The sequence below is a fragment of the Tursiops truncatus genome, chromosome 12 (assembly GCF_011762595.2).
Source record: "Tursiops truncatus isolate mTurTru1 chromosome 12, mTurTru1.mat.Y, whole genome shotgun sequence".
Taxonomy (NCBI): domain Eukaryota; kingdom Metazoa; phylum Chordata; class Mammalia; order Artiodactyla; family Delphinidae; genus Tursiops; species Tursiops truncatus.
This window is the reverse complement of record NC_047045.1, coordinates 21,172,913-21,185,909: the sequence shown is the minus strand read 5'-3', so window position 1 is coordinate 21,185,909 and position 12,997 is coordinate 21,172,913. Positions and strand designations below refer to the sequence as shown.

Here is a 12,997-nt window from a genome sequence, read left to right as displayed (position 1 = left end):
CGCGGGCGCGGAGGATGGCCGGCCGCCGACAGGTGCAGACCAGCGCTGACGCCCGCTCGCCACCGCCCCCCGCGGGGTCCCAAGTCCCCAGTCCCAGCAGCCCCCGGCCTCACCTCTCTGAGTAGCCATGGTTCCCCGACAGCACCGCGCGGAACTGACGCGCTCCCCCTTCGCGCGCGCTGCGCAGGACACCGGGGACCGCCTCCTGGGGTCATAGAGACGAAAGCCGCTCGGCCTAGAGCGCCTCGCCGGCCGACCAGCCACGGATTCCCGCCCAGCCAAGCACAAAGATTAGGCTAATGAATCGGAAGGCTGCGGAAAACGGGAGGATCCGGATGGAGGAGAGGCCTATTCCGCCCAGTCTATGTTGACGAGTGCGTAAAACTCGGTTCCAAGGCGCTCTCTTGTAAACTACAACTCCCGGCCGGCTAAGGAAGCAGGAGTCAAGGGAGCGGAGCGTTGCCTTCTGGGAGCTGTAGTCCTCACCAGGTGACTGGGCGGCAAATAGGAACTGGGCTTAGACTTAGGGATTCGTGCCTGGCAAAGCTGTTGTAGCACCTCCAAGAACTCGTAAAGTAACAGAAACTTCTTTCGACAGCGTTGGCAACTTCTGTAACTTCCATGAAACTCCTTTGTTACCTCTTATTTAAACTTACAGTAATTCCCCTATATACCAACCTTCAAGTGGCGAACTTTCAAAGATGCGAACGTGCATTCCATCAACCCCAGGCGTGAGTGAAATTGCAGCTTGCCCTCCCTCTCCTATTGCTGACGATCCTTCAGCTCTACCATCTCCCACCTCCTCTCCCTCCTCCAGTCAGTAACTCTTCTTGCCTGTTCACTTGATGCCAGCGCGTATATGCCAGCTGTTGTACTGTACTGCTGTACTTTTCAAGATACTGTACTATAAGGTTTCAAATGTTTTATTTTTTGCTTGTTTTTTATGTATTATTTGTGTGAAAGTATTATAAACCTATTACAGTACTCTATAGCCGATTTTGTTAGTTGGGTACCTGGGCTAACTTTGTTGGACTTACGAACAAATTGGACTTACAAACATGTTCTCGGAACAGACCTCGTTGTATGTAGGAGACTTACTGTATAGTTTATATTACATATTGTTCAGAAGTCTTGTGCCTGTGTCCTCATCGTCAGCATTATCATTATGTTTACCTAGCCAGACATGCTAACTGCACGATCTTCGCACAACGAAAGGGCTCCAAAAACATTAAGACATATCAACAGGCATTTACTTCAATTGCTATGATCTCCACGTTCACTGAAGCATATTAATTAGCATAAGTGATGTTAGAAATAATTCTCTGGAAAATGAATGGTCTTCAAGATATGTGGATTAAAAATACTATGTAAGTACCTCAGTTCTTACAGGAACATGGGTACAAGATTCTGAGATGCCCAGCAGCCTACACCTTCTATGGCATGATCTTTCTCCAAAATGATTTTTTAAAGGTTTGGGTGGTCAATGTTATATACCATTGTCTTATCATTATATACATAGATATAGATATATAGTCTACATTATTGGAATATTTTTCATTCCTTATTAGCATCACATTAATATCAGAAGGGGCTCACAGAAGGTGATCACAGTTTATATAGTCAGACATTGGATTAATCTCACTTTGGAACAGTGTTGGATCTTCCCTCTGCCTGGTGTATGTGTGCTCACTGGTGCTGATCACCTCTTCCTGTAATTGGTACAGTTCTCACTTATGGAATTATTCAGTTCCATGCTGTGTATTTCTTATACGTACACTTAAACAAAAATTCATATGTGTACTTGAAATTAATTGTGAAAATTAAAAATATTCTATCAGACATTTCTTCTTTTGTTTTGTAACTACTGCTCTGTACAGTTTATTTATCTCTTCCCATTTTGGGGTATCATGATAGTCTCAACTTACTTCAATTAACTATAATTATTCTCCTCTGGACACTCAAATTGTCCCAGTATGGTCCCTGTAAGCCTACTCCTTTAAATCTGCACAAGCTTTTTGAAGCATTTTTGATTTCCACGTTCCAGGTTCCAGGCCAATCTTCATTCTTCCCTGTCCTAGGCCACGGAATCAACTACACTTCAAGAAGCTATGGTTCCTTCTGGGGGAGAATAGTATTAAACACACACACACACACACACACACACACACACACACCCCCCATAATTAGGGTGGTGGGTAAAATGCTTTGGGGCCAGTTTTGTGGCATTTCTGGTTCACATACATATCCTGCTGCTGAACCCCAGCTTTCATGTAAATTTTCATTGCCTGTGAAGACTTTCTACTCCATTGCCATAAGCCTTGACTAGATTTTGATGCCCTTGTCCTAACGTGATCAGCCCAAAACCACCAGGGACAAACCTACAGTCAGACAGAGTCAGGATTATTGGCTCATTCCAGCAAGAGAGACTGCACACCAGAATAACTGTGGGAAGTCTCAGGAAACAAAGGAAAAACAGAGTTATAGAATGTGGGCGAAGAATGGAGTTAGGTGAAATTTAAAAAGAAGTGATATTTTGCAACAAAAAGAATAAAATACCTAGGAATAAACCTACCTAAGGAGACAAAAGACCTGTATGCAGAAAACTATAAGACAATGATGAAAGAAATTAAAGGTGATACAAACAGATGGAGAGATACACCATGTTCTTGGATTGGAAGAATCAACATTGTGAAAATGACTATACTACCCAAAGCAATCTACAGATTCAATGCAATCCCTATCAAACTACCAACGGCATTTTTCACAGAACTAGAACAAAAAATTGCACAGTTTGTATGGAAACACAAAAGACTCCGAATAGCCAAAGCAATCTTGAGAAAGAAAAACAGAGCTGAAGCAATCAGGCCTGCGGACTTCAGACTACACCACAATGCTACAGTAATCAAGACAGTATGGTACTGGCACAAAAACAGAAATATAGATCAATGCAACAGGATAGAAAGCCCAGAGATAAACCCAAACACATATGGTCACCTTACTTTTGATAAAGGAGGCAAGAATATACAATGGAGCAAAGATAGCCTCTTCAATAAGTGGTGCTGAGAAAACTGTACAGCTACATGTAAAAGAATGAAATTAGAACACTCCCTAACACCATACACAAAAATAAACTCAAAATGGATTAAAGACCTAAATGTAAGGCCAGACACTATAAAACTCTTAGAGGGGGCTTCCCTGGTGGCGCAGTGGTTGAGAGTCCGCCTGCCGATGCACGTGGGTTCGTGCCCCGCACGTGGGTTCGTGCCCCGCTCCGGGAAGATCCCACATGCCGCGGAGCGGCTGGGCCCATGAGCCATGGCCGCTGAGCCTGCGCGTCTGGAGCCTGTGCTCCGCAGTGGGAGAGGCCACAACAGCAAGAGGCCCGCGTACCGCAAAAAAAAAAAAAAAAAAAACTCTTAGAGGAAAACATAGACAGAACACTCTATGACATAAATCACAGCAAGATCCTTTTTTGACCCACCTCCTAGAGAAATGGAAATAAAAGCAAAAATGAACAAATGGGACCTAATGAAACTTTAAAACTTTTGCACAGCAAAGGAAACCATAAACAAGACAAAAAGACAACCCTCAGAATGGGAGAAAATATTTGCAAATGAAGCAACTGACAAAAGATTAATCTTCAAAATTTACAAACAGCTCATGCAGCTCAATATCAAAAAAACAACCCAATCCAAAAATGGGCAGAAGACCTAAATAGACATTTCTCAAAAGAAGATGTACAGGGCTTCCCTGGTGGCGCAGTGGTTGAGAGTCCGCCTGCCGATGCAGGGGACACGGGTTCGTGCCCCGGTCCGGGAGGATCCCACATGCCGCGGAGCGCCTGGGCCCGTGAGCCATGGCTGCTGAGCCTGCGCGTCCAGAGCCTGTGCTCCACAGCGGGAGAGGCCACAACAGTGAGAGGCCCGCAAAGTGCAAAAAAAAAAGAAGATATACAGATTGCCAACAAACACATGAAAGGATGCCCAACATCACTAATCATTAGAGAAATGCAAATCAAAACTACATTGAGGTATCACCTCACACCAGCCAGAATGGCCATCATCAAAAAATCTACAAATGCTGGAGAGGGTGTGGAGAAAAGGGAACCCTCTTGCACTGTTGGTGGGAATGTAAATTGATCCAGCCACTATGGAGAACAGTACGGAGGTTCCTTAAAAAACTAAAAATAGAACTACCATATGACCCAGCAATCCCACTACTGGGCATATACACTGAGAAAACCATAATTCAAAAAGTCATAAAAAAAAAAAAAAAAAAAAGTCATGTACCACAATGTCCATTGCAGCTCTATTTACAATAGCCAGGACATGGAAACAACCTAAGTGTCCATCAACAGATGAATGGATAAAGAAGATACGGCACATATATACAATGGAATATTACTCAGCCATAAAAAGAAATAAAACTGAGTTATTTGTAGTGAGGTGGATGGACCTAGAGTCTGTCATACAGAGTGAAGTAAGTCAGAAAGAGCAAAACAAATACCGTGTGCTAATACATATATATAGAACCTAAAAAAAAAAAAAAAAGTGGTTCTGAAGAACCTAGGGGCAGGACAGGAATAAAGACGCAGACGTAGAGAATGGACTTGAGGACACGGGGAGGGGAAGGGTAAGCTGAGACGAAGTGAGAGAGTGGCATGGACATATATACAGTACCAAATGTAAAATAGATAGCTAGTGGGAAGCAGCCACATAGCACAGGGAGATCAGCTCGGTGCTTTGTGACCACCTAGAAGGGTGGGGTAGGGAGGGAGGGAGACGTAAGAGGGAAGAGATATGGGGATATATGTATATGTATAGCTGATTCACTTTGTTATAAAGCAGAAACTAACACACCATTGTAAAGCAAGTATACTCCAATAAAGATGTTAAAAAAATAATAAATAAATAAAAAGCAGCAATATTTTGATAGCTTCAAAGCAGGGCTGTGTGTGAAAAACTCAACATCAGATCTGGACTGCAGAACAGTCTCAGGATCCTGTTTCTTGGAAACTCTGAAGTTACTATAGATGTGGACTGCTGTATTCAGGAGCCCCTTAAATGAAGGCTTTGCACCTAGGTTGGAAACTGAGGCTGCTTCTTTGTGTCAAAGTGACTTAAATCCTTCAAGCAAGGAAGGAGTGTTTCATTCTTACTGATACAATTTCAACAGCAAGGTTCCTAGTAGCATACGATTTTAGAGAACAAAATTTTTCAGTGAAATAGAAAGCAGACACTTAGAAAAGGGGGTTGTTATTATACTTTACAACTGTAGCATATCCTTGAGAGGTATGTTATGTCCTGTTAACTCTGCAGCTGGGATTTCTGTGCTCGTTATCCCAGCCCAATGAATGGCCAAGCAGATATTTATAATATTCTTAGTTGAAGCTAGTTTTTACTTTCTCATTTCTAATTATCCTAAGTCTTCGAGGGCGAATGTCAGTTGAATGTGTTTCTTTTATGTATGCCTAGTTTTCTAGACAAACCTTGGTTAGGGCAAGGAGCAGCCATCTCCAACATGTGAGCCATAAGCTCATTTGCCTGATGATGGAATAACCTTACAGCAGCCGTTACTGTTTCCATTTGAGACGCCAGTGATATTCACTATCCATCTGAGACCATTTGAGACCCCAGTGATTGTCACTATCAAACTGCAGCGTTTGTCTCGATACCCTGCTCACTTCTATCTCTGCTCTGGTATCAGGGCTACCCTAGTCTCAGTGAACTGTGCGAAAGGAAGCCCACTATGTCTCCATTAGTAACAAAGCATATAAAAGTGTGAACTTCATTCATTAAACAAGAAGACTGTGCAGGAAGCAAATGCCAAAAGGCTTAAGGAGGCTGTAGTTCAACTATGGTAGCTGTATAATAGATTACTAAAAGTGGTAAGGTCTAAAGTACAGTAAACCATTAACCATAAAGAACTGTGTAGACAAATCTCCAACTGTAGACAGAGTGAGATTAAGCATATTATTCTCATTCTGCTATTAAGAAAACATCCAAAGCCAATTTGCTAGGTTATTATTTTAAAACAACTCTTTCCTACGGTATAAAATTACTAAAGAGAAGCCAGAAGAATTGTTGCATTTTAGAATTGAGAAAATTTGTTTAAAAATACAAAGAGACAAGGGCTTCCCTGGTGGCGCAGTGGTTGAGAGTCCGCCTGCCGATGCGGGGGACACGGGTTCGTGCCCCGGTTTGGGAGGATCCCACATGCCGCGGAGCGGCTGGGCCTGTGGGCCATGGCCGCTGAGCCTGCGCGTCCGGAGCCTGTGCTCGGCAGCAGGAGAGGCCACAGCAGTGAGAGGCCCGCGTACCGCAAAAAAAAAAAAAAAAAAAAAAAAAAATACAAAGAGACAATGTACAATTCAGTGTCTGAACTAAAAGAGTTAAATATGAGTAAAAATCATCAGTATCTAAACATTTCTCATTTGAGCTTAACTCTCCCTTGCCTCTGCTTCCATTTTTAGTTACCATAATCCCGTTTCTCTTTTCCTGCCAGTCCCTGGTAAGTACTTTGTACTTAGTTGTACAATTTTCTGCTTCGCTGGCTGCAATCTTATTTCTACTCAAGCCAACTCTATTAAAACAGCTTAGCCGCTGCCAACTCCATTCCTCATTCTCTTGGGTTTGTTCATCAGACATTTACTAAAAGTCCTAATGTGCCAGCATTATTCTAGGCACTAAGAGCTAGAAAACAGAAATCGGGGAAAACGAGGATGGGAATGCAGCAGAAATGAAACACTGGGGCTTCTCTCCTGGCTAACAATGACAAGGCACTTACCAGACAAATGCTTTACACGTGTTAACTAACTCATTTAATCCTCTCAACAAGCCAATGAGTTGGGAAATGTTATTACACCAGTTTTTATGATGAAGAAACTGCAGCAGAGAGATATTAAATAACACAGCTAATAAGTAGTAGACCTAGACTTTACTTCCATAATCACAGAGATTCCTTTACGTCTTTTTCTACTCTTCTGACTGTTCCTCTGTCTTATCTCTTCCTCCTCATTCCATCCCCATTTGTTGGGGATGATCCCCCAAATTATCTATCTCCAGATCAAATTCCAGTCACCTCTGCTTTACTATCTTTGTCATTTCTTAAACTCAAAATTTCCAGTACTGAACACATTATCTTTTTTGACCAACCAGTTCCTCTTCTCAATTATCCTCTGTTTCCTAGCAACCCTAGGGTAGAGACTTTGATTTTCCCTTCCCTTCCCTGGAATGTTAGATTCCCTTCATTAAATCTCACATTTGCGCCTTCATGTCTTCCATTACTGCAATGCCCTAACTCTTGTAACAGCTTCCTCACCATCTCCCCAATTCCAGTATCTCCCTTCCACAATGGATCTTCTGTTCAAGAATCTGCCACAGTTTTCTAATATCCTACTACAGGAACGCAACACATTCCTCTGCCTGGCTTTCAGAGTCCTCCAAAATCTATACAACCCTGCTTATCCAACTTTATTTCCCACCATCCCCATAGATGTTCTTACTTTGCCTCTCAGTTTTTCTCCCTCTTTTCCAAAAACTACTTTGCGACTGAACTACCACCTTGACTATTAGAATAATCACTCAACCAGTACTCTGCTTCCAGTTTGTCCTTTCTTTCATTCCTTTTCTTTTAAAATTCATTCATCCAACAAGGTACTATAACAATACCAGGGATATAAGAATGACTAAAACACAGTTCAACTCTCAAGAAATGCACAGTCTAACAGGGAGAATACAGATGAACACATATAGACCTTTTTACTTCAAGTGTTATAATAAGAATATGAATAAAATCCAATGAAAACCCAAAGGAAGAGCAATTAATTCTCTCAAAGGTGATGGGGAAAACCTTAATTGAAAAAGTAAAATCTGATCAACAGATTTCATGGGGACAAACAGATTTCCTGAGGGTGTCTGTGGAGTACATTCCAGGGGACAGAGTGACAAGCAAGCACAGAGAGGGATGGTATCAAAGACCATAACACACTCGAAGAGTTTGGGCTCCATTTGCCTGTATGCGTAGTGTGTGCAGAGAGCATGAGGGGGCAGAAAATGAAACTGGAAGATACATGGATATATATGAAAAGTCTTATAGAATATGGCAAGGAGTTTTTATCCCCCAGATAATGGAAAAGTGTCTTTTTAAACAAGGGAAGCGAAGGTTGTAAGGGAGGAAGCCAGGTGACCTGATCAAATTTGTGTGTTAGAAAAGTTACGCCGATGAATCAGGCAATAGGACTAAGTCCTAAACTACGGCAATAGCAGTGAGAATAGGAAGACACGGTTCCCAAAGGCAGATGAAGCCAAGTCAACAGGGCTTGGTGACTAGTTAAATGCAGGGGCTGTGTGAGACAGACAATCCAGAAGTTTTTAATTTATGCTACTGAGTAGGTAGTGATGCCTTTGACCACAGAAGGAAATACAGAGAGAGAAACAAGTTTGGTAGAGGAAATGAGTTCGGCCTGTGACCTGCTGAAATGGGGGTAACCGACTGACACTGGGTCCAACATATGGTTGGAAATCTTTAGAGAGTGATGGGGCTTGGGTAGACAGTGGAGGTCTTGGGAGAAGATGAGTTTACCGTTTGATCTAGCTCCCTGTATTCTCATTCTGTTGTACTTACCAGATGACTTTCTGATGTTTAGCTTTTCATATAGTATGTGGTATTTTTATGCACTTGGCAATTCTACTTTCAGCCCTAACCTGGTAACCCCAAATTGTGGCTTATCAGCCATCCTTTTCTGTGTTTAAAAATCTTGCAGAATCAAAGGAGGGTTGATTAGAACAGGTAAAATCAAATTCCTGAATTTGCAAAGTTTAGTATTAGCTGTAACCACCCTCTTCAGGTACAGAGCCCTCCCAACCCCATGTCCACTCCACCCCCACCCCCAGGCCTTGCCTCAACAGCCAGCCAGCCCATCTTTAACTTCATTTTTAAACTACAGGTATGATAAACAACAAGGTCCTACTGCAGAACACAGGGAACAATATTCAATATCCTGTGATAAACCATAATGGAAAAGAATATAAAAAAGGATGTAGATATATGGATAACTGAATCACTTTGCTGTACAGCAGAAATTAACACATTGTAAATCAACTATACTTCAGTAAAAAAATTAAACTACAGGTATGAAAATCATGACAACTTAGAAGTAGATCTGTTTGAAGTTTACCTTTATAGTATCTGAGAAAAATGGATTTTGAAGCATATCATATTATAAGTAACATTTAACCTACATAGAAAATAAATTATACAAACACCTTAGTAAGAGTCACCTAAGCCAAAAATATGTGCTAAATATAAATGACACCCCCTGCCCCCAGGCTTAACAGGCCCTCTGCCTGAGAGACTTCATTATCCATGCTTAGGTATTGGGAGTGTGTAAGGCAGCAACAAAACAACAGCTCTAAAATTTGGCTATCAGTAATTGACAGGGGCCCTAAACACAACCTATGGAGTTAGGCAAATAGGTCAAAGGAGTGAAGTAGGAGACCCGTAAGGCAGCAAGAATTAAAACCAGAAGTACCTGCCCTACGAAAGGGCAAAGCTACTAGTTTCAGGAATGCTGGCCGAGTGCTGCTAGATATGCCGATCTTTTCAAGGGGCCAGAATCCAGATTCCATGTAAAATTTCCAGGTTTTAAAAAACATCATGTGGGACTTCCCTGGTGGTCCAGTGGGTAAGACTCCGCGCTCCCAATGCAGGGGGCCCAGGTTGGACCCCTGGTCAGGGAACTAGATCCTGCATGCATGCCGCAACTAAGAGTTCACATGCCCCCCACATGCCGCAACTAAGAAGTCCACATGCTGCAACTAAAGATCCCGCATACCACAACGAAGATCCTGCATGCCTCAACTAAGACCCAGTGCAGCCAAAATAAATTTTTAAAAATACATAATAAAAATAAATAAATACTTTTTAAAATAAAATTTAAAAAAATAAAAAACATCATGTGGATCTTTGTTCCAACTGTTCCAAATTAGTGAGGTCTTATTACATATCAATTTAATCCATGGTGCATTTAATAGCTAATGAAGTGGAAAATATTGATTATGGTTTAAATTTTTAATGTTCAACATTAAATATGATTTTAGAAATAAACTCCTATCCCAGGTACAATAATCTTATATCAATATATAAAAAGTTATCTAAATAAATTTCTATCCCATGCATAACAATCTTATATATATTAATATCTAATCATCTTATATTAATATCTAATAATTTCAGTCTTAATGCTGCCAAACTTTTTCTTACAAGTCAAAGAGGAATGGACAGAGTTTTACTTTGCAATTTTAATAGAATGAAAAATGTATTACAGAAAACGATTTTTCATTTGTTGTAGCAGTTTGACAGTGCACATGGGTGAGAACCCAAAAACATTCATACCACCAATGAACGTGCCAGCCCCACAAAATTAGCTCATTTTCATGGATGCAAAAATACTTTTAAATATTTGCCATTGTTCACAATTTAGTGGTATCTACGTTAAAAGTGTGGTCTCTAACTAGGTTTCATCAATGGCTCTAGTTAAGTTCACCTTGATTTCACAGGTGGTCTTGGTATGGCCCCCGCGGAAACCAGCTACATAAATCTGGGGCCGGGGCACTTGGCTGCTGGCTTCCCTCATTGACTGTGTGCTAGCATCCTTTGAAGGGTACACCTGGGAACAATTTTCTCTTCTCATGTGACTAAGATCAGTCTGTACCGAGTGAGTAACTTTCCGACGCAAATTGGCCTAAGTAGAAAGAGAATACACAGGAATGAACATTTCTCTAAAGAACAAATAAAATACTGTCAGGTACCAGTTAGTATCGGCCTTTTTTTTTCATCTCAATCCACAAAGAAATTAGTCCTGCAACATAGCATGTTTCTGCAAAACATTAAAACACTGGAAAATTTAGAACATAACAGAAAATAAATACCCTTGGCTGAGAAGTAGGAAAATAGATTAAATAATGAAAATGGACCCAAAGAGAGAACACACAGATTCAAACCTACAGTGAGCTCAATTCTTTGTTAATATAATAATATAATAATTCATTCATTATTATACTTTGAGAGTCATATAACTTGGATTTTCCCACCATTCTTGGCTTATTTTTTTAAAAGACAACAATTTAAGATTTCCATTGTCTTACCTAAATGGGCTTCACCCAAAACTTCTAATATAAAAAGCTCTGATGTTTCCAGATAATACTTTACATTTTTCTACATTATGCTTACTCCTTTTATGGATTACAACTAAACATGAGATTAAACAGTTTGCTCAGGCTGGGAAGCAAGGAGGAGTTTATAAAAAAAGAGAATAAGAGTTTTATTGAAGTTGTGGTAAAGTCCAAGGAAAAAACTCAGAAGGGATTACAGCATGTGAGTTAAGAAGGAGAGACCTGGAATTAGAGGAAACATTTCAGCGTTTGAGACACTGCAGGTGACTGAGAACCAAAACTACTTCTCCCACACACAGCTTATTGTCTACATTAACAGGACTTTGCTATTCCTTTGTCTTCGCTAGCATAATTTTATTATTCCAAGAGACTCTTGCCAAAGCAAATAACTTGATTGTTCATTACAGAACATGATGCATGTTCTGAAAGATGCATGACTCTTCAGTGGTAAGCATTAACACACAGAAGCAGCCCTAAGACTCTGCGTTCCTTGCCTGAAGATTCACCTTGCTATTCCCATCAATCCTGGACTGCTTTTTCATAATCTTTACAACCCAGTTCAGGCCCCCAACACATCCCCTGACTGAGCCCAGGCATCAAAAGACCTGCCTTCAACCAAACTTCAAAGTCTCAATAAATCCTGACCTTGCTGTTCCCCCTCTGAGACATTGCAAAGCTCTGCTGAAGGGGTGGTTTCAGTTACAGCTCTAAGCCATATACTCAGCTTTGTCTTATCAACAGGTCATGTTGGTAATACATGGGGAGCTGGCATTCAACATGCTGCAATTCTAGGGGATAATTCCATCTAAGGTGGGAAGAAGAATGAAGTCGAGGAGTGAGAAGACAGGGGGGTCCAGTCAGTATGAGGTTCAGCCCCATTGAACACCGCATTCTCTTAACATTTCCAGGCCAGAGCTAATCTGCCACCTATACCTCCCATATCCTGTCCAACCATCACTCCTCTCTTCTCCTTTGTCTATGTGTATCTCAAGACCAACTTAAAATGTCACCTAAGTCAATGGAGTAGAATTTTTATTTCACTTCTGTTATACCACTTACCAAGAGATACTAAAATATTTTTAGTGTATCAATGTCACTTGCTAGACAATTAGTTCCTGAAGAACAAGGTGGTAGGATATATATACGTTACCCAGTATACATCTGATGAGCTCAAGTGAGTCTAGTATTGATAACAGAAAAGAATGCAGGGAATGGGAGCTTCATGAACTACAGAAGAGTAAATGGTAAGAATGTTAATGGAACAATGATCCGGAACAGGGGTCCCCAACCCCTGGGCCGAGGACCAGTACCGGTCCGCAGCCTGTTAGGACCCGGGCCGCACAGCAGGAGGTGAGCGGCAGGCGAGCGAACGAAGCTTCATCTGCTGCCCCCCATCGCTCCCATCGCTCCCCATCGCCCCCCATCGTCCCCTATCCCTCCCCATTGCCCCCATCGCTCCCCATTGTCCCCATCGCTCCCCATCGCCCCCCATCGCTCCCCATCGCTCCCCATCGCCCCCATCGCTCCCCATTGCCCCCATCTCCCCCATCACCCCTGTCGCTCCCCATCCCTCCCCATCGCCCCCATCGCTCCCCATCGCTCCCATCGCCCCCATCGCTCCCATCACCACCTGAGCCATCCCCCACGTCCCCCGTGGAAAAACTGTCTTCCACGAAACTGGTCCCTGGTGCCAAAAAGGTTGGGGACCGCTGATCTGGAAAATATTCCAGGAAGCTGAACCTTCGTCATCCTGAGAAATCAGGGGACTGAAAAGCTGCCACCAGAGAGGGTGGCAAGGGAAATAATGTGGTTAGTGAAAAGAG

At 42.0% G+C, this 12,997-nt stretch overlaps 2 protein-coding genes across 3 annotated transcripts in view; both read right to left on the bottom strand.

Moving 5' to 3' along the window:
• The window catches only part of SLC35A1 (solute carrier family 35 member A1), a 41,616-nt gene that overhangs the window by 26,926 nt on the left and 1,693 nt on the right, over positions 1 to 12,997 (bottom strand). The window contains exon 1 of one of the 2 annotated variants that reach the window (XM_004321221.4): positions 114 to 291. The exons of the other annotated variant lie outside the window; for it this stretch is intronic. Coding sequence (XP_004321269.1) covers positions 114 to 129 — 16 coding nt within the window. The 5' untranslated portion in view covers positions 130 to 291. Of the gene's footprint in view, positions 1 to 113; positions 292 to 12,997 lie in introns of those variants that run through there. 2 annotated transcript variants of the gene reach the window in all.
• The window catches only part of CFAP206 (cilia and flagella associated protein 206), a 33,368-nt gene continuing 29,535 nt past the window's right edge, over positions 9,165 to 12,997 (bottom strand). Inside the window, exon 13 of the mRNA XM_073789416.1 lies at positions 9,165 to 10,744. Within this exon, the coding sequence (XP_073645517.1) occupies positions 10,514 to 10,744 (231 nt within the window). The 3' untranslated portion in view covers positions 9,165 to 10,513. The remainder of the gene's footprint in view (positions 10,745 to 12,997) is intronic.